General features: G+C 41.6%; 1 protein-coding gene across 4 annotated transcripts in view; it reads right to left on the bottom strand.

Annotated features, from left to right (window-relative positions):
* Positions 1-23,202, bottom strand: part of TFG (trafficking from ER to golgi regulator) — a 64,776-nt gene that overhangs the window by 36,859 nt on the left and 4,715 nt on the right. For all 4 annotated transcript variants that reach the window (XM_030204088.1, XM_030204085.1, XM_030204087.1 and 1 more), the window contains exons 2-3: positions 15,884-16,090; positions 13,315-13,398 (exon numbers count right to left, since the gene is read on the bottom strand). In XM_030204088.1, the coding sequence (XP_030059948.1) occupies positions 13,315-13,398; positions 15,884-16,067 (268 nt within the window). In that variant the 5' untranslated portion in view covers positions 16,068-16,090. The remainder of the gene's footprint in view (positions 1-13,314; positions 13,399-15,883; positions 16,091-23,202) is intronic.

The raw sequence follows: 23,202 nt of genomic DNA, 5'->3' as shown, positions 1-23,202 counted from the left end.
GAGCCAAATAACCCCTGCTTAAAAATTAGTGAAGACCAATGACCTCACAGAAGAAAATACAGTTATGCCTTATTTGATAACTTGGTAGGTCTTCGCGCTGATCTGTCAATCATCCAGGTAAGGATGAACAAAAACGCCTTCCCTCCTGAGAGCCGCTGCTACCACCAACATCACCTTGGTAAAGGTGTGAGGGGCTGTCGCAAGGCCGAAGGTCAATGCCCGAAACTGGTAATGCTTGCAAAGAATCGCAATGCTCAGATAATGCTGTTGCAGTGGACAACTGGAATGTGTAGATAGGCCTCTAAGGTCTAAGGCCGTCAAAAATTCTCCAGACCACACTGCTACAATGACGGAGCAAAGGATCCTCCCCAAGAATAAAGGGTTCAGCCCCTGAATCTCCCTGGCCACAGTCCTCCTCCCGAGAAAAATCCTGTTCCTTTAAGGAGGACATCTCAAGATCTGGATCAGAACCAAGATTCTCCTCCAGATCCCAGGACTCTCTGGATCTTTCAGCTGCTACCAGATGTCCTTCTGAAGGTCTTTTGCCAGAGGGAACCAGAGAAGGGTTTGACTTCTGCAACAAAAAAGCCTTATACATTTGTAGCACAAATTCAGGAGGGAACCCCCCCCCCCCCCAGCCGACCCTGCCAGGAAGAGAGAAAAACCCTCTGAATGCGCCTGCTCAGAAGAAACCGGCAGGGAGACAGAATTCTCTGCCAAGCTGGATGAGACAGCTAAAAGGCGACGGTTCCTGCCAAACTGGGACCGCCAATTTCTCCTTACCCCCTGCTGAAGGAACCAGTGCAGGAGAAGAGGAGGGCCCTGCCTCCGAGGAGCCCTCCACAGCAGTGCAGTATTTGCAGCAGCCGCTAGCGCCTAAGCCTCAGAGCTCACACACCATACAGTGTTGGTGCTTCTCAGCCATGATGTCCACAAAAACGGAGGCACAGTACCTTTCTTTTTTTTTGGTCTGGGAGTCAGAGGGAACCTGAAAGGACAGCCACCAGCCGAAACCGCAGGAGAGCTGGCTTGAACCTTAATGCAGAAAGCTGTGGAAACCGGGTTTGTTTGGGGTTTTTTTTTGTTAAACGGCTGCCTCTCCCAGCCTAACTGCTCTTCCCTTGAAGGGACCTAGGCAATATAAATACAGCAAAAGTGCTAAAATAGGGAGAATTTGGGGGGGGGGGGGGGGGGGAACGACACGGCCACCCGAGTGTAGCATCCCCGAGGCTGTAATAGATCCCTGCGGACCTCGGCCTCCACTAAGCAGGTTCAGCAAACCCCAGATGCACAGAAGGGTACAACTCCAAAACACAGAATACCAACAAAAATATCACTAAAAAGAGAATAGAGAAGAAAACAGAGAGACTGAAGGGCTCACCACCTTCCACATGCTGGAAACTGAGATTACTGGATCTTTCTCTGCCTAGCAAGGGCTCTTATTGGTTCTCTCTGAAGAGTCACAATTCTCAGTCTCCACCTGCTAGAAGGCATGCACAACCCATAAGTCACAATCTGGGCCGGTCCAGAGGGACACTAAGAGGCATATTTTCAAAGCACTTAGCCTTCCAAAGTTCCATAGGTTTCTATGGAACTTTGGAAGGCTAAGTGCTTTGAAAATATGCCTCTAAGGTTATTATAGCTAAAAGAAAATCCTTAAGAAAATGGAAGAAAGATCAGACAGAAAATAAACAGAATAAGGAATGGCAAAACAAATACAAAGTGCTGATAAGGAAGGCAAAGAGAAACTTTATACAACATTTTTATTAATGACACTTCAATAAAATACACTCTAGTGTCCATTTATATACAGCCTCACAGATATAAATGTTCACAGAGAAAGTTTTTGTTAACCTATTACAGAGTGCCAACCACTTTTCACATTTTATCCCCATCCCCCTCTTTGATATGAGGGATGCCCCCATGTCATTTACACATTGCTTTAGTAGTGACTGTACATGGAATTCTCATACGCATTATGGATCTTAACCTCAGGTAAATATTTGAGATACAAAAAGCTCCATACAATCATCAACTGTGTGGCTACTATCCTCATCTGCTCGCTGTTACGTGGACAGTATGTAAACCATATTCCCTAATAACTATTAAACTGTGTCCTATATAGTCTTTAGACCTTTATATAGTAAAACTATTGCGAACTTATGACTAAGCAAACAGGTATTCTAACAACCAATTTTTCATCAGTCTTTGCACTGTATTTTATCTACCTGTATTCCAGCAGATTACACGCAATTTATGAGTATACATCAACCTTTGGTCTTATTAAGTGTGACAAACAAAGATTGTCGGCCGTATTGAACATGGTACACAACCCGCATCTTAGTGTTTTCACCTTCCAATTAAACCAACGCTAAAAGGAACTTTTTATAACAAATTAGCAAGTGAACACTCCTTATAATGCTCCTTCCCTCCCCCTCCCTATCCCTTTATCTCCCCCACTACTCTCTCACTCCTTGATTCCCATCGAATGTGTGCTTATAAAAATAAGGTCATAAATGTGTATCTTTGACTGCTTCTCAGTTATAACGTGTTAAGTACAAGACTCCGTCCTCTTTGAGTTAATGTGTCTAACACTGTCCCCCAAAGCTTTAGAAAACGCGCCTTACGGCGGCATGAACCTTTGGCCTCCCTTGCTTCCCATGTCATCAGTTGGTGTGTCTGGTTTCGCCAATGCCAATAGTCAGGAGGTTTATCTGAAGTCCAAGATTGTAATATGCATTTTCTTGCCACCAGACACAACTTACGACATAGAAGTGTCTCATCTGCTGTTAAGCCCCGAAATGCACCTGGGCAGTCCAATATCAATTGCAGGGGAGTACCCACTATTCTACGTGATATCAGTGAAGTCATAAAATTTACTACCTTCCGCCAGTAGCTCTGAATCATTAAACATTCCCAAAATGCATGGTAAAAAGTGTTCTCCAGAAGATTACATTTCAAGCATTTTGGTGTAAGGATTCCTCCCATTCGAGACAATTGAGCTTGTGTGATATAGGCTCTGTGTAACACCATGAATGCACATTCCCTGTAATTGGCTCCACTGATTAGTCGGGGAATACTTTTAATGTAGGCTTCAACATCCCAGTTAGATAAATCCGCTCCCATATCTGCCTCCCACCGCCGACGGAGCTGAATCAACCCCACTCGCGGCGTCGGGATCCACAACGTCCTCTGAAGCTGTGAGATTGATGGGGCTTCATCGGAGATATCAAAAAATTTCCGAATTTTCTCACCTAAATGAAGTTTTAGCGCCTCCCCATCCAAGGATTGAATATAATGCTTCATCTGACCATAGCTAAAAATGTGCCTCCAGTCTCCCTCTAGTACATAAGTACATAAGTAGTGCCATACTGGGAAAGACCAAAGGTCCATCTAGCCCAGCATCCTGTCACCGACAGTGGCCAATCCAGGTCAAGGGCACCTGGCACGCTCCCCAAACGTAAAAACATTCCAGACAAGTTATACCTAAAAATGCGGAATTTTTCCAAGTCCATTTAATAGCGGTCTATGGACTTGTCCTTTAGGAATCTATCTAACCCCTTTTTAAACTCCGTCAAGCTAACCGCCCGTACCACGTTCTCCGGCAACGAATTCCAGAGTCTAATTACACGTTGGGTGAAGAAAAATTTTCTCCGATTCGTTTTAAATTTACCACACTGTAGCTTCAACTCATGCCCTCTAGTCCTAGTATTTTTGGATAGCGTGAACAGTCGCTTCACATCCACCCGATCCATTCCACTCATTATTTTATACACTTCTATCATATCTCCCCTCAGCCGTCTCTTCTCCAAGCTAAAAAGCCCTAGCCTTCTCAGCCTCTCTTCATAGGAAAGTCGTCCCATCCCCACTATCATTTTCGTCGCCCTTCGCTGTACCTTTTCCAATTCTACTATATCTTTTTTGAGATACGGAGACCAGTACTGAACACAATACTCCAGGTGCGGTCGCACCATGGAGCGATACAACGGCATTATAACATCCGCACTCCATACCCTTCCTAATAACACCCAACATTCTATTCGCTTTCCTAGCCGCAGCAGCACACTGAGCAGAAGGTTTCAGCGTATCATCGACGACGACACCCAGATCCCTTTCTTGATCCGTAACTCCTAACGCGGAACCTTGCAAGACGTAGCTATAATTCGGGTTCCTCTTACCCACATGCATCACTTTGCACTTGTCAACATTGAACTTCATCTGCCACTTGCACGCCCAATCTCCCAGTCTCGCAAGGTCCTCCTGTAATCGTTCACATTCCTCCTGCGACTTGACGACCCTGAATAATTTTGTGTCATTGGCGAATTTAATTACCTCACTAGTTATTCCCATCTCTAGGTCATTTATAAATACATTAAAAAGCAACGGACCCAGCACAGACCCCTGCGGGACCCCACTAACTACCCTCCTCCACTGAGAACACTGGCCACGCAATCCTACTCTCTGCTTCCTATCTTTCAACCAGTTCTTAATCCATAATAATACCCTACCTCCGATTCCATGACTCTGCAATTTCTTCAGGAGTCTTTCGTGCGGCACTTTGTCAAACGCCTTCTGAAAATCCAGATATACAATATCAACCGGCTCCCCATTGTCCACATGTTTGCTTACCCCCTCAAAAAAATGCATTAGATTGGTGAGGCAAGACTTCCCTTCACTAAATCCGTGCTGACTTTGTCTCATCAGTCCATGTTTTTGTATATGCTCTGCAATTTTATTCTTAATAATAGCCTCCACCATCTTGCCCGGCACCGACGTCAGACTCACCGGTCTATAATTTCCCGGATCTCCTCTGGAACCCTTCTTAAAAATCGGAGTAACATTGGCTACCCTCCAGTCTTCCGGTACTACACTCGATTTTAGGGACAGATTGCATATTTCTAACAGTAGCTCCGCAAGTTAATTTTTTAGTTCTATTAATACTCTGGGATGAATACCATCAGGTCCCGGTGATTTACTACTCTTCAGCTTGCTGAACTGACCCATTACATCCTCCAAGGTTACAGAGAATTCGTTTAGTTTCTCCGACTCCCCCGCTTCAAATATTCTTTCCGGCACCGGTGTCCCCCCCAAATCCTCCTCGGTGAAGACCGAAGCAAAGAATTCATTTAATTTCTCCGCTACGGCTTTGTCTTCCCTGATCGCCCCTTTAACACCATTTTCGTCCAGTGGCCCAACCGACTCTTTGGCCGGTTTCCTGCTTTTAATGTATCTAAAAAAATTTTTACTATGTATTTTTGCTTCCAACGCTAATTTCTTCTCAAAGTCCTTTTTTGCCCTCCTTATCTCCGCTTTGCATTTGGCTTGGCATTCCTTATGATCTATCCTGTTACTTTCAGTTGGTTCTCTTCTCCACTTTCTGAAGGATTGTTTTTTGGCTCTAATGACTTCCTTTATCTTACTGTTTAGCCACGCCGGCTGACGTTTAGTCTTTTTTCCCTTTTTTCTAATACGTGGAATATATTTGTCCTGAACCTCCAGGATGGTGTTTTTAAACAGCATCCACGCCTGACACAAGTTTTTTACTCTGCAAGCTGCTCCTTTCAGTCTTTTTTTCACCATTTTTCTCATTTTGTCGTAATCACCTTTTCTATAGTTAAACGCTAGCGTACTTGATTTCCTAGTTTCACTTCCTTCAATGCCAATATCAAAACCGATCATATTATGATCACTGTTATCAAGCGGCCCTCGTACCGTTACCCCCTGCACTAGATCATGAGCACCACTAAGGACTAAGTCTAGTATTTTTCCTTCTCTTGTCGGCTCCTGAACTAGCTGTTCCATGAAGCTGTCCTTGATTTCATCAAGAAATCTTATGTCCCTTGCGTGTATAGATGTTACATTAACCCAGTCTATATGCGGGTAATTGAAATCCCCCATTATTATTGTGTTGCCCAGTTTGTTTGCGTCCCTGATTTCCTTTAACATTTCCGCATCCGTCTGTTCGTCCTGGCCAGGCGGACGGTAGTACACTCCTATCACTATCCTTTTCCCCTTTGCACATGGAATTTCAATCCACAGTGATTCCAAGGAGTGTTTTGTTTCCTGCAGAATTTTCAATCTATTTGATTCAAGGCTCTCGTTAATATACAATGCTACCCCTCCACCAATCCGATTCACCCTATCACTACGATATAATTTGTACCCCGGTATGACAGTGTCCCACTGGTTATCCTCCTTCCACCAGGTCTCAGAGATGCCTATTATATCTAATTTTTCATTTAGTGCAATATATTCTAACTCCCCCATCTTATTTCTTAGGCTCCTGGCATTCGCATATAGACATTTCAAACTATGTTTGTTGTTCCTAAGTACATCATGCTTAGTACTTGACAGTATTAATTGGCAATCTTTTGTCTGATTTTTATTGTTATTTAAGGATACCCGATCTACTACAATCTCTTTTGCAACCTCACTATCAGGATACTCTATCTTCCCTGTTATGGTGATATCTTTGAAAGATACCTTATCCCGAACCATGCTCTTTTGAGCGACTGTCGGCCTTCCCCCCATTTCTAGTTTAAAAGCTGCTCTATCTCCTTCTTAAACGCCGATGCCAGCAGCCTGGTCCCACTCTGGTTAAGATGGAGCCCATCCTTTCGGAATAGGCTCCCCCTTCCCCAGAATGTTGCCCAGTTCCTAACAAATCTAAAGCCCTCCTCCCTGCACCATCGTCTCATCCACGCATTGAGACTCTGGAGCTCTGCCTGTCTCTTGGGCCCTGCGCGTGGCACAGGTAGCATTTCAGAAAATGCTACCCTGGAGGATCTGGATTTCAGCTTTCTACCTAAGAGCCTAAATTTTGCTTCCAGAACCTCTCTCCCACATTTTCCTATGTCATTAGTACCCATATGTACCAAGACAGCCGTCTCCTCCCCAGCACTATATAAAATCCTATCTAGGTGACGCGTGAGGTCCGCCACCTTCGCACCAGGCAGGCAAGTCACCAGGCGATCCTCACGTCCACCAGCCACCCAGCTATCTATATGCCTAATGATCGAATCACCAAGTACAACAGCTGTCCTAACCTTTCCCTCCCGGGCAATATTTGGAGATATATCCTCGGTGCGAAAGGATAGTACATCCCCTGGTGGGCAGGTCCTGGCTACAGGAGTACTTCCTACTTCACCAGGGTGATGCTCTCCTTCTAGGAGACCTCCCTCCTCCAAGGTAGCACAGGGGCTACCTGACTGGAGGTGGGACTTCTCTACAACATCCCTGTAGGTCTCATGTACCTCTCTGTCTCCCTCAGCTCCATCAAGTCTGCTACTCTAGCCTCAAGAGAACGGACACGTTCTCTGAGAGCTAGGAGCTCTTTGCATCGGGCACACACATATGACACCTCACCAATTGGGAGATAATCATACATGTGACACTCAATGCAAAAGACTGGATAGCACCCCTCTCGCTGCTGGACTGCTGACTCCATCTTAGTGTTTTTTGAGTTTTTCCGTAATTTAAAACTTGCTAAAGTATTAAGGATATCAGCCTATCACTAACTTACAGTTCCTCCTTTAAACCCCAATCTTCAAGTTCCGAAAGCACAAGCAAAATTTGTTCACTTACCAGAGAAATATCCTCTTCTCCCAGAACTTATTAGAAGGAAAGCTGGGCACCTCTCAACCAAGAAAAGGCTTACCAGGGGTTAGGCCGAAGCCAGCATTCCTCCCCCTGAGGGTCACCTGATCTTGGCTAAGAAGTACCTGGTAGCTCTGGGTAGGTGGAGCGAAAGCCCTGGGTAACTGTGGCGAAGGCCCTGGGAAGGTCGGGGTGGATTTGGGAGTCACCCCGGATGCAGCTGTGAGGATATGCAGAACGCTGCAAGTCCTCCACAGCACCTGGTAGGAGCACTGTGCACCTTGAGCAGAGGCCCCGAGTGGATCGGAACGGACCTGGGAGTCACTCCGGTGAAGGCTCCGAGGATATGCAGATGAGCTGCAAGTCCTCCACGGCACCTGAAAAGGCAACCGGTGGGAGAGCTGGGCACCTCTCAACCAAGAAAAGGCTTACCAGGGGTTAGGCCGAAGCCAGCATTTCTCCCCCTGAGGGTCACCTGATCCTGGCTAAGAAGTACCTGGTAGCTCTGGGTAGGTGGAGCGAAAGCCCTGGGTAACTGTGGCGAAGGCCCTGGGAAGGTCGGGGTGGATTTGGGAGTCACCCCGGATGCAGCTGTGAGGATATGCAGTTGTTCTAGAGGTTTTAATCTCCCTTCTCCATCTAAGATTGTTTTCAAACATACAAGGCCTTTTTCAAAGAGAAACTTTAAAAATTAGAGTGTATTGGAGGCAAAAACATATAGTAAAAACCTTTTTAGATACATTAGAAGAAGCTGGCAAAAGAATCGGACCACAAGATGACAGAGGAGTAAAAGGGGCACTAAGGGAAGACCATGCCATACCGGAGAGATTAATGAATTCTTTGATTTGGTCTTCACCAAGGAATATTTGGGAGAGATATCAATGCCAGAAATAATATTCAATGCAGACGAGTCAGAGAAAACTGAATCAAATCTCTGTAAACCTAGAAGATGTAATGGGGCAATTTGATGGGAAGCAAATCACCTGGACTGGATGGTATACAGAACTGAAAAATGAACTTGCAGAGCAATTGTTAGTAAAATGTAATTTATCGTTAAAATCAAGCACGGTACCAGAAGATTGGAGGATGGCCAAAGTAACATCAATTTTTAAAAAAGGTTCCAGAAATGATCTGGGAAATTATAGATCAGCAAGCCAAATGTTGGTGCCGGGCAAAGTGGAAGACACTATTAAGAACAAAATCACAGAGCATACATAAGCATGGATTAATGAGACAAAGCCAACATGGATTTAGATAAGGGAAATCTTGCCTCACCAATCTATTACAATTCTTTGAAGGGGTGAACAAACGTGTGGATAAAGATGAGCCAGTCGATATCGTGTATCTGGATTTTCAAAAGGCGTTTGACAAAGTACCTCATGAAAGCCTCCAGAGGAAATTAGAGAGTCATGGGATATGAGGTAATGTCCCATTGTGGATTCAAAACTGGTTAAAATATAGAAAACAGAATGTAGCGTTAAATGGTCAGTATTCTCGACAGAGAAGGATAGCGGGGTCCCCCAGGGGTCTGTGCTGGGACTACTGCTTTTTAACATTTATAAATGATCTAGAGATGAGAATAACTAGTGAGGTAATTAAATTTGCTGACGACACAAAGTTATTCCAAGTTGTTAAATCGCAAGAGGATTGTGAAAAATTGCAAGAGGACCTTATGAGACTGAGAGACAGAACATCCAAATGGCAGATGACTTTTAATGTGAGCAAGTGCAAAGTGATGCATGTGGGAAAGAGGAACCCAAATTATAGCTAAGTAGTGCAAGGATCCACATTAGGAGTCACTGACCAGGAAAGGGATCTAGATGTCATTGTTGATGATACTTTGAAACCCTCTGCTCAGCAAGCAAATAGAATGTTAGGAAAGGAATGGAAAGCAAAAACGAGAATGTTTTAATGCCTTTGTATCGCTCCATGGTGCAACCGCACCTTAAATACTGTGTGTGCGATTCTGGTCACTATATCTCAAAGAAGATATAGAGGCATATTTTCAAAGCACTTAGCCTTCCAAAGTTCCACAGGTTTCTATGGAACTTTGGAAGGCTAAGTGCTTTAAAAATATGCCTCATAGTGGAATTAAAAAAGGTACAGAGAAGGGCAATGAAAATGATAAAGGGGATGGGTCGACATCCCTATGAGTAAAGGCTAAAGCGGCTAGGGCTCATTAGCTTGGAGAAGAGATGGCTGAGGGGAGATATGATAGAGGTCTATAAAATAATGAGTGGAATGGAATGGGTGAACATGAATGGCTTGTTTACTCCTCCCAAAAAATACTAAGACTAGGGGGCACGCAATGAAGCTGTTAAGTAGCAAATGTAAACAAATTGGAGAAAATATTTCCTCATTCAACATGTAATTAAACTTTGGAATTTGCTGCCACAGAATGTGGTAAAAGCAGTTAGCTCATCAGGGTTTTAAAAAGGTTTAGATAACTTTCTGAAAGAAAAGTCCATAAGCCATTAATAAGATAGACTTGGGGAAAATCCACTGCTTATTTCTAAGATAAGCTGCATAAAATTTATTTTACTGTTCAGGGATCTTGCCAGGTATTTGTGACCTGGATTGGCCACTGTTGGAAAAAAAATACTTGGCTTGATGGACTTTCAGTCTGTCCCAGTATGGCAACACTTATGTTATGTTCTCCGAAAAAGACAGACAGGAATCCTGACAAGACAAGGCCTGTAACTCGGAAACTCTTCGAGCTGAGATGACCGCAACCAGAAAGACAGACAGTCCTGAGTGCAAGCTCCTTAACAGAGGCCTAAAGAAGAGGCTCAAATGGAGCCCCAGGCAGCAGTCAGAGAACAAGATTGAGGTCCAATGAGGGACATACAAATGCGCTACACCTCTCAGGAAATGGGCCACCTCCCCATGCTGACCATTACCACAATGAATTCTGTTCACTACATCTGCTGGACATAACATCTCTTTCAGATTGCGGTCCCTCGAGAATGCATTTGTAAATCAGAGTCTATGAATGCATTATGAGCCTGGATAATGTCCCAGTTCTTACGAATAATGGCTGCCACCTCTTCCCCTCCCTGCTGGTATCTGACAACAAAAGTTTCCTTATGTTCTCGATTGTTGGTTTGCGATCCTGTTGTATTGGATAGTAAGAGTTCTCTGCTGTTGTGTCACGCTCTTTTATATGACCTTTTCAACACTGGAATGGGATAACCCCGTTGTTGTAAAGACTAGCCAATTGGTTGGATTGAGATTTAAAATCATTCAGATCACTACATATTCTTCTGTATCTCAAAAATTGAGAAAACGGCAGGCTGTTTTTCAAAGTCCTAGGGTGGCAGCTTTTGTACTGTAGCATCGTATTTCTGTTGGTAGTTTTTTTATAAACACTGGTGTGAAAGATACCTTCTCTCAATTCAATACTCACATCCAAAAAATGTACGTGGGTGGTGGAGCTTTCACTTGTAAAGGACAATGCCAGATTTAAAGAATTCAACCAGACGACGAACTGATTTAATGAAGAGCTGTCACCTTTCCACACCACAAATGTCGTCAATAAATCATTTCCACATCAGCACTGGATCTGCCCATTGAAAATTAGTCAGCCACCGTTTCTCAAATCTGGCCATGAAGAGATTGGCTACTGAAGGGGCAAATGAGGCACCCATAGCTACCCCCGAAATCTGCTGGTAATAATTATGTTGGAGCAAGAAAAAATTTTAGCATAAAGCTAATTCAGCTATTTCCATCAAGAACTCAGTAGGTACGTCAAATGGTATTTGGCGGGATTCCAAATACACCTCAATAACTTCAAGTGCCTCTTGTTGTGGAATCGACGTAATGATTTAACGTCTAGAGTGACCATATATACATCAGTGTCAACTGGTAATGATACCTCCTCCAAGATGTTGAGAAAATGGGTAGTATCCTTGATATAAGAAGGAATGGAGGTTACAAAGGGTTTCAAAAAATAATCCACAAACATGGACAAAGGTTCTTAACGCGCAAGCTGGAGAACAGATAAGATAAGTGGCGGGTTCAATGTGAAATGTTTTAACCCACTAAGTTTTTGAATGTATCACATATAAGCTGAAATAAGCAGCAAGCAATTTAAAAATAAATGATAAAATAATAAAAATATATAATAATATTGCAACAAAAAATTATTGTTTATCCAGGGGGTTTTCAGTCGATGATGACTTTTTCTGCATGTCCTCCTGAGAATTATACAGGAGGCATCAGTATTTGAGACTTTTCCCCTGTTTAAGAGCAGACACAGGTTGACTTGGCTTGTTGTTTTTTTGATTTTATCAACATTTTGCAAGCAGCCTTTGATCAGTTTTGAGATTTTATATGAAATCAATGCAGCCTTAAATATCAAAGACAAATTGAAAATCAAGTTAGACAGGTGATTTACTGCAGCCAATGAATAAACCAATCATATTGTCTTTCGTAACCTTAGTTAACTATCATGCTGGGGCTGCAGGGCAGGGCTGATGACAGTAGTACCTCCACACCCTATTATGTAATACTAAGAAATCTTATTACTGTTGCAAAGAGGCTTAGAAACCTATTTTGTTCTTAGGCTAACCATCATATGGCTATAGTCTAAGATCTCTCCCTAGCCACCAACCTATGCAAATCAATTCTGTTCTGGATTGTAGCCCAACTAATCAATGCTTCCCTTTATTCTTCATAGCCCCTTTCAGTTGTTTTATTACTGTCCCCTAAAAGACAGTGTGGATCACTGCTTCCCATGCTGCTACGTAGCAGACCATTAGCTGTCACTATAAGAGCACAACTCCCCTCTACCCCACAAAGAACCTTGAACATTTAGCAATACAGTCAGAGCAAGCTGCTAGAGCCCAAACTGGAATCAAACCTCAGATTCTCTTTAACTAACAGAGTAAGCTAAAGAAAACAACTTTTTAAAGCACTAGAAAATCAACCATTTCAGCCTACACTATAATACAGGACTTTCGAAATCTGTCCTGGTGACCCCAAAGTCTAAGTTGTCTCCTGCATCTTCATTGTGCATATCCTAAAAACCTGCATATACAGGAGCACCAACGTATTCAAATTTATCTTATACTACTAGTACTACTGACACACACAACTTTACACAAACATGTAAGCGATCTATCTAAGACAAACAGGACAAAAAAAAGAAATTAGGTTTCACTGATTATGGGAATGATAAAACATGGTTATTAAACAGGTGAATAAAGGGATAAAAGTTAAAAGCAGCCTTAACCCCTTTTTTCACCCGTTTAATACCCATGTGGTTTGTATTTTGGGTATCCTGAAAACCCAACTGGATGTGGGGTTAATATTCACAGCCAAAACCTACCATAAACTAAACTTCAGCCCTATCTGCTGGGAAATTTAGAATATGTATTTATTTATTGGTATTTATTAACCACCTTTATGAATAGATGCAGTTGACACAGCTGCTTTAATCATATAATACTAGCTATGGACAAACAGCATTGACCTAGACTACATTCAAAGCATTCACTTGCTGGTTGATTAGCAGAGCTAAATCTTATAGTCAAATTGTGTTTACTCAGTCCCATCAAAACAGAAAAATAGCAAATTAGCATTAGCAGCACAAACCATTAACATTCCACTGTATACAATCCACATTTATTATTCCAAGATGCAACAGTATGGAGTATCTGAGGTTGCAAAATCCATTGATAAGTATATGCCCAGAAATACAAAGGAAACAATACTCACCAAACAGTGTCAATTTGAGTATCCTACTGCACTGAATAGCAAAGGAAAGATCCGAGCTATCAAAAATAGTTATAAGATCTCCATCTAAAAAAAAATCAACAAAAATGCTAAGTTAATATAACAGAACTTACGATGAAGAAAGGGCAGTTTTATATTTTGCAGCTTTCATTTTAATACACTGACACATACGCTTTTAAGCAGAGCCAACACTGTACAAAAGTACATATAGTAAGTAGGTAATAGAGTTTACAATCTAATTGGGACAAACAGACAAACAAGAGATAAGGGAATATTAAAGTGAGGATGATAAAATAAGGGTTCTGAACAAGTGAATAAGGGTTAGGAGTTAAAAGCAGCATCAAAAAGGTGGGCTTTTAGCTAAGATTTGAAGACGGCCAGAGATGGAGCTTGACGTACCGGCTCAGGAAGTCTATTCCAGGCATATGGTACAGCAAGACAAAAGGAACAGAGTCTGGAGTTAGCAGTGGAGGAGAGATTTACCCAGTGAACGGAGTTCCCGGGGAGGAATGTAGGGAGAGATGAGAGTAAAGAGGTACTGAGGAGCTGCAGAGTGAATGCACTTATAGGTCAATAAGAGGAGTTTGAACTGTATGCGGAAATGGATAGGAAGCTAGTGAAGTGACTTGAGGAGAGGGCTAATATGAGCATAACGACACTGGCGGAATATTAATCGTGCAGCAGAATTTTGAACAGATTGAAGAGGAGAGAGGTGGCTAAGTGGGAGACCTGTGAGAAGCAAGTTGCAATAGTCTAAGCGAGAGGTGGTAAGAGTGTGGATTAGGGTTCTGGTAGTGTGCTCAAAAAGGAAAGGGCGAATTTTGGTGATATTATAGAGAAAGAAACGACAGGTTTTAGCAGTCTGCTGAACATGTGCAGAGAAGGAGAGGGAGGAGTCGAAGATGACCCCAAGGTTACGAGCTGATGAGACAGGAAGGATGAGTGTGTTATCCACAGAAATAGAGAATGGGGGAGGAGGAGAGGTTGGTTTAGGGGGAAAGATAAGAAGCTCAGTCTTGGTCATGTTTAGTTTCAGATGGCACTGAGACATCCAGGCAGCAATGTCAGACAGGCAGGTTGATACTTTGGCCTAGATTTCGGCAGAGGTCTCTGGTGTGGAGAGGTAGAGCTGGGAGTCATCAACGTAAAGATGATACTGAAAACCATGGGATGAGATCAGAGTACCAAGGGAAGAAGTATAGAAGGAGAAAAGAAGAGGTCCCAGGACAGATCCCTGAGGTACACCAACTGACATTGGGATAGAAGTAGAGAAGGATCCACTAGAGTATACACTAAAGGTACGCTGGGAGAGATAAGAAGAAAACCAGGAAAGAAAAGAGCCCTGAAATCCAAGTGAGGACAGCGTATCAAGGAGTAGGCTGTGATCAACAGTGTCAAAAGCAGCAGATAGATCAAAGGATGAGGATAGAAGAGAGACCTTTGGATCTGGCCAGGAACAGATCATTGGAGACTTTAGCAAGCGCTGTTTCAGTTGAATGAAGGGGGGGGGGGGGGGGGGGGGGGAAGACAGACTGAAGTGGATCAAGAATAGCTTGAGATGAAAGAAAGTCAAAGCAACGGCAGGAAAGGGAGGAGGGAGATGGGGCGATAGTTGGAAGGACATGTAGGGTCCAATGAAGGTTTTTTTAAGGAGTGGTGTGACTACGGCATGTTTGAAGGCATCAGGAACAGTCGAAGTGGACAGTGAAAGATTGAGGATATGACAGATAAAAGTGCTGCTTGTATTTGAGTTGTCACCAAGCTAGAAAAAGGAAACTTAACAGGAAGTATATATACACAGGCAAAGAATTTAAGTCAATTCAACATGGCAACTTTTAGAATTGTTAACCAGAAGTTTTATCTCCCCCAGAGCATGGGCACGGGTACTGGCAATAAAATACCACCTCTACCATCTTAATGGGTTAAAGTACAATATGTACGTTATTTGCATATTTGTATTACAGCTGACTACACAGAGTTAATTTGAAAACTTCTACCTAAAAGCGTGATTCTGCCCAGGTATATGAAAGCAAAAACCAAGCAGTTTGAATTAAGTTTATATGAATTACACTATACAGCAATAAAACCCAACACATAGACTGAAGGAGAAACCTTTTTTTTTAATTAAATATCTGTGACCAGCCAACAAGACCTACTAACATGGAACTATGTGGTCAACGACTGAATTTTTACCCAATAGATAAAACAGGTTAAATATATTTTTAAAGCTAGAAATACATTTGTATTTCTTTTTTTAAGTGTGTGGGGTTTTCCATTTTATTTTTTTCCCCCTAATTTTCTTTATAAATCCTTTGCTTTACCTTTCTGCTTCCTTTCAGTCTGAGGGTCAGCAGGTCAGGTATTCAGAATATCCTTAATGAATGTACATTATGTTTGCATGGCTACTAATACCAATGGAAGCAAATCTCTCGTATGCTTATACATTAGGGATATCCTGAAAACCTGACCTTTTGGCAGCCCTAGCCTCACAGTACTTCTGTACTAACCACTGCATTCTTCAAATTATTTTCATATATAAAAAAAAGCCTACCTTCATCTTTATACTTTATTATGACTTCATCACTGCTCTGAAGCTTCCCTCTAAACACTCTTTGCATCATTAGCACCAGCTCATCATAGGTGATGTCCTCATTGTGAATAGGAATTCTCCGAATATCCTCGCCAAGCTGTGCTTTGATTATCAGTTTCCCACTCAAGTCTAGCTGTCCGTTCATGGTGGACTTTGTGTTCTACACAGCTGTCAAACAAGAAATTAAAAGGTCACATATAAATAAAAAAATTCATAGCTGTATGCTTAAAATACAGCATGTTCTATATTAAATTGTACATTATATAAAATATACCTATTATCTGAGTACTTACATGGTGTGCTATACTGTCATCTAAGTGAGATAGTGGAGTTCAACTAGTATTCAAATTTGAAAAAGAAGTACAATAATATAAAAAGGGTCATTTAGATCAAATCCAGATGGCTTTTGAGCTGACAACATAACTCACCTTGTGCACTCCATTAACACGTCTTGAACTAAATAAATGTAACAGCACAACAAAAAAGAACATTTTGTAAGAAATTTACTGATAAAGCAAAAAGTTACTCACCTGTTAATAGGTGTTCCCCAAGGACAGCAAGTCAAGTATTCTCACAGCTGGGTGACGTCATCTGACAGAGACCTGTGCAGATGCCAACTAACAAGATTAAGTTAGAAGCTTCTAACAGCACCCCAACGCACATTCATCAGTCAATTAACCAAGGTTTCTTCATGGCTTAGGGAAAATAATTTATTTCTTAACACCTCTGAGTGTGAAGCTATCGTTTTTCTCATGGTCCCACTCATCATCGCTCCCCTGCTCCATCTTGGACGGCAGTTCTATCCCTCTCCAAGAGACTGCCTTCTTGGTGTCACGTTTGACTCACACTTAACCTTTAAGCCACAAACTGACTCTGTCCTTCATTCCTCCTTTTTTGCCCTCTATTGCATCTGTCCATTATGTTCTACCCTCCTCTTTATTCCGTACTCCTCTTCTCTCCAAGGTCATTTCTCATGTAGACTATTGTAATTCTCTATATGCTGATCTTCCTTTGTCATCCATTAAATGCCTTCAGCTTGTTCAGGCCACCACTGTTAAGTTACTCCATTCTGCACAACGTTTCGACCAGGTCACCCCTCTCCTCCACTCTCAGCATTGGCTTCCATTCTCTGCTCATATTAAGTTCAAGCTCTTTTGTCTTGTCTTTAAATCCCATCTTCCGTCAGTTCCGGCTTATCTCTCCTCTTCTTACTCCTTATACTCCTTCCCGCGCCCTTCGATCTGCTTCTGGCAATCTACATACAATTCCTTCTCTCCCTTTATTCGGCTCTCAATCTCTCGTGAGACCAGTTTGTTTTCTAGGACCCTCCCTCCTTGCATCCATTTAGAACCCTCCTACCCCAAATTCAAGACTTTACTCAAGACCCACCTGTTTACTGAATCCTTTGGCTCATCCACATAATTGTCTCCCCTCCTTATGTATCTGCTCCGTAATTGCTTTTCTATTGTAAACTGCACAGTCACCGTATGGACAAATTGCAGTATATGAAGTGCCGAAAATAAAGAATACAACTCCAAGGGGAGGTGGGAGAGTATGTGAGAATAAATGGACTTGGGGAAAATCCACTATTTCTGGGATAAGCAGTATAAAATGTTTTGTACTTTTTTGGGATCTTGCCAGGTATTTGTGACCTGGATTGGCCACTGTTAGAAACAGGATGCTGGGCTTGACAGACCTTTAGTCTGTCCCAGTATGGCAATACTTATGTAGTTAAATTATGTAATACTTGGCTACTGTCCTCAAAGAACACCTACTAAAGGTAACTTCACTTTCTCTGAGGACAAGCAGGCGTTGCAAACTCACAGCTGAGAATCCCTAGCTATCAGGCTCACCAAAAACAATGCTGGGACAATAGGGACTCAAAACATCAAGGCCTGAAAGTCAATTAACCTGAAACTATTTACATACTAGTTGTGACTGCCTGCCTGAACTGGCTGTCACGTCAGATATTCTGCTGAAGGCAGTAATGAGATACGAATATGTGGACATATGACCACAACGCAGCTTTACAGCTTGTTTTTATACTACCTATCCCACATGATGAATATTGCCTCTGACATGGACTCACAGAATATGACAATTTTCAGTGAGGCATATCAGGAAAACTATAGCTTTCAGCTGCACAAAAACTAACAAAAATATTGCTCATTTTAACCAGTGCTAACAGATAAACTATGAAAACTTTTCCTTTAATACCTTTGTTATAATGGTTTGCTGAAAGTGGCATTTTGTTATGCAAGATTGAATAAAATCCAATTTTTGACAGTATCTCACACACCATATATCCCAGTTCAAAATTGGTTGCAGTTTCTGAATCTACACAAAATTCTGAATAAGTGGTGCAAATTTCACAGCAGTAGAACACTTAACAGCAGAGTTATTAAGACCTAAAATGTGTCCAAACTTTCAGCCAGCTGTAAACTGTGACAACCCCCCCCCCCATTGGATAAAAAGTTGGTATCTCGAAAACCGATGAAGCTAAGGTTTGCAGTTTTTCATCTTATATATTGGTCTCCATTCTGATAGATTAGCATCAATTTCTGAATTGGGGAGGTTTCCAAATTTTAGTTGAATTGACATGGAATAACTCTAAAAGAAAGTCCATAAACCATGAATAAGATGCTTGGAGAAAATCCACTGTTTATTCCTGGGATAAGCAACATGAAATGTATTTTACTCTTTTGGGATCCTGCCAGGTACTTGTGACCTAGATTGGCCACTGTTGGCTACAGGATACTGGCCATACTGTTTCAGTATGGTTATATTTATGTACTTAAACTCTGCCAGTGACTGTGAAGTTGTTAGAAATTACATGAAACTGGGTGCTGACATCCTTGGTGATGATAGAAGGGTACATTTTCTCCATGTTTTGAAAGGGAGAAGAAAAATTAAATATTTGCAGTTGTCGTTAAGGCCAATGTTGAAATTCCTAACTATAACTTTTTGGTGCCTTTTATGAGAATTTGTGTCAGGAAATTGAAGAGTGGTGTTGCTTGCTTTGGGGGATAATACAGAAATTGTTACATCTTTGTAGGCTGATCTATTAGCACAGTATTGATGTTGTGTACAAATGTCTTTATTATGTTCTAATGAAGGCATGCCTCTCTAAATGCTTTCCTATGCAGTGGGCAGACTATTCTGTGTACTTGTTGTAAACCTGGGATAGGTATAAGGTCAACATGTCCTGTTTTCATAAAGGAGCAAAATATGTGAGACTGTTTAACATGCATCACTGGGTAGTAATTTTGCAAGACTGAATATTGTTAAATATTATTTGTACATTAGTGGCCTGGTGAAGGTGGTGGACTCAGATCCTAGTAGATTAGATTCCATTCTTGCCATTTCTTTGGCTGTGGCATCTATAAAACTTGAAAATAGCATCCTGATTTGTTGTTTGTGAACAAGTGAGAGGGCTGTTCTGGGGTTGTTGTTTTTTTTTTTTTTTGGGGGGGGGGGTTATTATATATAACAACACTGTTGTATGTGGTCCTTTAGCTTTTGTGGATGTTAATGGCTTCAGCGGAGCAAATGGGAACTGGTGCCATCTAATTTGAAATTGGCTAGTTTTTCTGAAGGTGGTCATTTCCAATGGAATTCATATAGTAAGGAAGTTTGTTCATTTGCACGCATTGCACCAGCCTACAGTCAAATTCTAGACAAACTTTAGATGGAAGCCTATTACCAGATGGATGAAGAAATGTTTAGAGAGATTAGAAAAACTGGCAAATTGGGCGACGCTATAATAATGGGTGATTTCAATTACCTGAATTAGACGGAATCTGTAGAACTCAATATCATAAATCCAAGAAAATTCTACATGAATATATTCTGTATCCCAAGGGATGTCTTTTTATTGTTCAATAAAAATATAGTGGAGAAAAAAAAAAAAAAGAGACCAGTACAAACAAGAGACACCCCTATTTGAAAGATAAACCTTCATAAACACAGGGGGCTCTTTATAATCATAAGTCATTAAAAAAAATTCCACATCAGTATTTCAATATTTTTCTAAAGACAAATAACCTTTCATGGATACAGAATAAGCTGAAAAAATAAGCTAATTTTGTTGGATTTATGATTTCAATTACCCCAATACTGACTGGATAAATGTTACATCAGGGAATGCCAGAGAGATAACATTTCTAGATAAAATAAACGACTGCTTCTTGGAGCAGCTGGTCCAGGAACAGACCATGCGATGGGATGATGCAGACACAATTTTAAAGATAAGTGTCTTTCTGCAACTTTACCAACAGTTGTGGATATATGCTATACTTAATATATTGAATGACAAAACTGAATATTTTGAATGTCAAATACGTATAAGTTGTTGAATTTAAAACCATAAAAGAGAAAAAAAGAAAGGGTTTTTTTTAGAAAATGAAGGACTGTCATGCGAGTCTGTTCATGCAAAAATATTCAGAGCGCTGACGTACAGAGGCTTTTTCCCTCTTTTGATACTCTTTTTCTTTGAGGTAATGGTCTGGAAATTATAAGACATTAATGAATTTATATTGTGACCACAATATTCGAACCACCACACATAGGTTTTGACATGTCTTTTATGCCAGCAAAGAAAAATTACTACTACTTATTTCTATAGCGCTATCGGACGTACGCAGCGCTTCACACTTGAACATGGAGAGACAATCCCTGCTCGATAGAGCTTACAATCTAATTAGGAGACAGACAGGACAAGTAAGGGATAAGGGTTAGGACAGACAGGACATATCAGGGATGGGGGACAGTTGAAGGGTTAGGTTTAGGAGTTAAAAGCAGCATCGAAGAGGTGGGATTTTAGCTTAGATTTGAAGATAGACAGAGATGAGGCTTGGCATACCAGCTCAGGAAGTTTATTCTAGGCATACGGTGCAGCAAGATAGAAGGAACGGAGTTTGGAGTTAGCGGTGGAGGAGAAGGGTGCAGATAAGAGAGATCTGACCAGTGAGCGGAGTTCCCGGGGAGGAGTGTAGGGAGAGATGAGAGTGAAGAGGTACTGAAGAGCTGCAGAGTGAATGCATTTGTAAGTCAGGAAGAGGAGTTTAAACTGAATGTGGAAATGGATAGGGAGCCAATGAAGTGACTTGAGGAGAGGGCTAATACGAGTATAACGACACTGGCGGAATATTAGTCGTGCAGCAGAATTTTGAACAGATTGAAGAGGAGAGAGATGGCTCAGTGGGAGACCTGTGAGAAGCAAGTTGCAGTAGTCTAAGCGGGAGGTGATAAGAGTGTGGATGAGGGTTCTGGTTGCATACTCAGAGCAGAAAATGAGCAGAAAGACACAAAAGTTTATGTTTTTTCTTACCCACCCCCCTAAAAAGAGAGGGTGCACTCTAACATATGCGTAAATAAGGCGGACTCTTTCCAAAGAGGGTGCGCTCTTGATGATATATGTCCTGTAAGAAAAAAATGCTCAGAAAACCCTGAACAAAATGAACATCCCCCAACCTACACAGGAAGTAAAGTACTACGGTGAGCATTAGCAGTAAATTTGAGAGCTTGAGATCATGCTGCATATGCCTTGGCTTAGGAATAAGGTTCATTCCCATCATGGTATGCATAAGACTAACACACTTGGAGAAATACCCCCCCTCCCCAGAGAAAACGTTTTGGCTGCACACCCTAAGAGAAATCCCAGGTGGCCAAGCTCAAGTGCTTCACTGGCAGCATGTATCCAGCTGAATTATAGCAGGCTATTGCCACTCCTGTATTATTGGAAAGAAGGTAGAAGACAGACAGGCAAAATGCTGGAGAAAACCCACAATGAAAGAAGATGTGAATCAGGAAACTAAGATCATACCAGTTAAGCAGGATCTGCTCATGCCTGAAGGGACAGGATGTATGTATTCCTGCACACAGCGATCTACCAGAAAGCATCTTTTACTTCTTGTTAACCCAAAAGCTGCCCCCAGTTAACTTCCAAACAGTTATCAAGTACTTTATGTTTAGTTTGGAGGCCGTATCTTGCTAAAGATGCAGGAAGATGATGCAGTCCAGAGGAAGGCGACAAGAATGATATGGGCCTTGTGCCAAAGAACATAAGAGACTGGAATACCTGAATATGTATACTGGAGAGGAGGGACAGGGGAGATATGTTACAGATGTTTAAATACTTGAAAGGTATTAATACAGACAAATATTTTCCAAAGAAGGGAAAGTGGTCAAAACTAGAAGAAATAAATTGAGGTTGCGGGGTGGTAGACTTAAGAGTAATGTCAGAAAACTCTTTCACAGAGAGGGTGATGGATGCCTGGAATGACCTTACAAAGGGAGGTGATGGAAAAACAAACCGTGGTGGAATTCAAAAAGGTGTGGGATGAACACAGAGGATCTCTAATAAAAAAATGAATGATATAAAAAACAAAAACTTAAAGGGCTGCATATGTGTTTGCGTTTCAAGTGATGCTTAGATAGCAACTCTGGAACAAATAAGGCTGGTGCTAGCTGGCTTGTACGGTCTGAGTCCCACATATGACGATACGGTTTAGGATGGGCTGGAGAGAGCTTTGACGGAAAAACTCCAGTGGTTTGGAACGTGAGGACAGTGCCGGACAGACTTTTACAGTCTTTGTCCCGCAAATGACAAGACAGATTTGGAGTGGGCTTTGATGGCAACTCCAGTAGTTCGAACATAAGGATGGCGCCAGGCAGACTTCTATGGTCTATGTCCCAGAAACAACAAAGAAAGACCATTATTAATCACGTTCATTGTTGATTTAAATCTTGAACTGATAATGAATTTGACTGCTGGGCAGACTGGATGAACCATTCAGGTCTTTATCTGTCATCATTTACTATGTTACTATGTAACTGTTAATAAGCCCATTTAGCTATAATTGTCTCAAACCCCCTTACATGAATATATGTATGTATATATTTTATTTGAAGAGGCCTTTCAGATTTTGTAGAATTTTGAGACTGAGTGGAATAGAAAACGTTAGCTAAATATTACTCATCAAATCCCATAGTTCAGAATAAGTTATAAAAATATATATAAGCAAAGGTACATGTAGATACACTGACATAGCTAACACATTCAAGACTTTCAATATACTCACAGCAAGCCTAAATATAGGCCCTAATATTCAAAGAATTTATGATCCTAAATTGGCCTCTGAAAATTTACTAGAGCCGAGTGCCTAACTCTATACTCAAAATTTTACCGAATTCCTACATTTAGAGGATAAGTGGGTGGCAACAGGGGTGGATTTATGGCAGAGAAAAAGAGTTAAGAGCTTAGCACTAATTTCAGCACT

The sequence above is a fragment of the Microcaecilia unicolor genome, chromosome 5 (genome assembly GCF_901765095.1).
Source record: "Microcaecilia unicolor chromosome 5, aMicUni1.1, whole genome shotgun sequence".
Lineage (NCBI taxonomy): Eukaryota > Metazoa > Chordata > Amphibia > Gymnophiona > Siphonopidae > Microcaecilia > Microcaecilia unicolor.
Note: the sequence above shows the minus strand (reverse complement) of the source record. Positions and strands in the feature narration are given on the sequence as shown.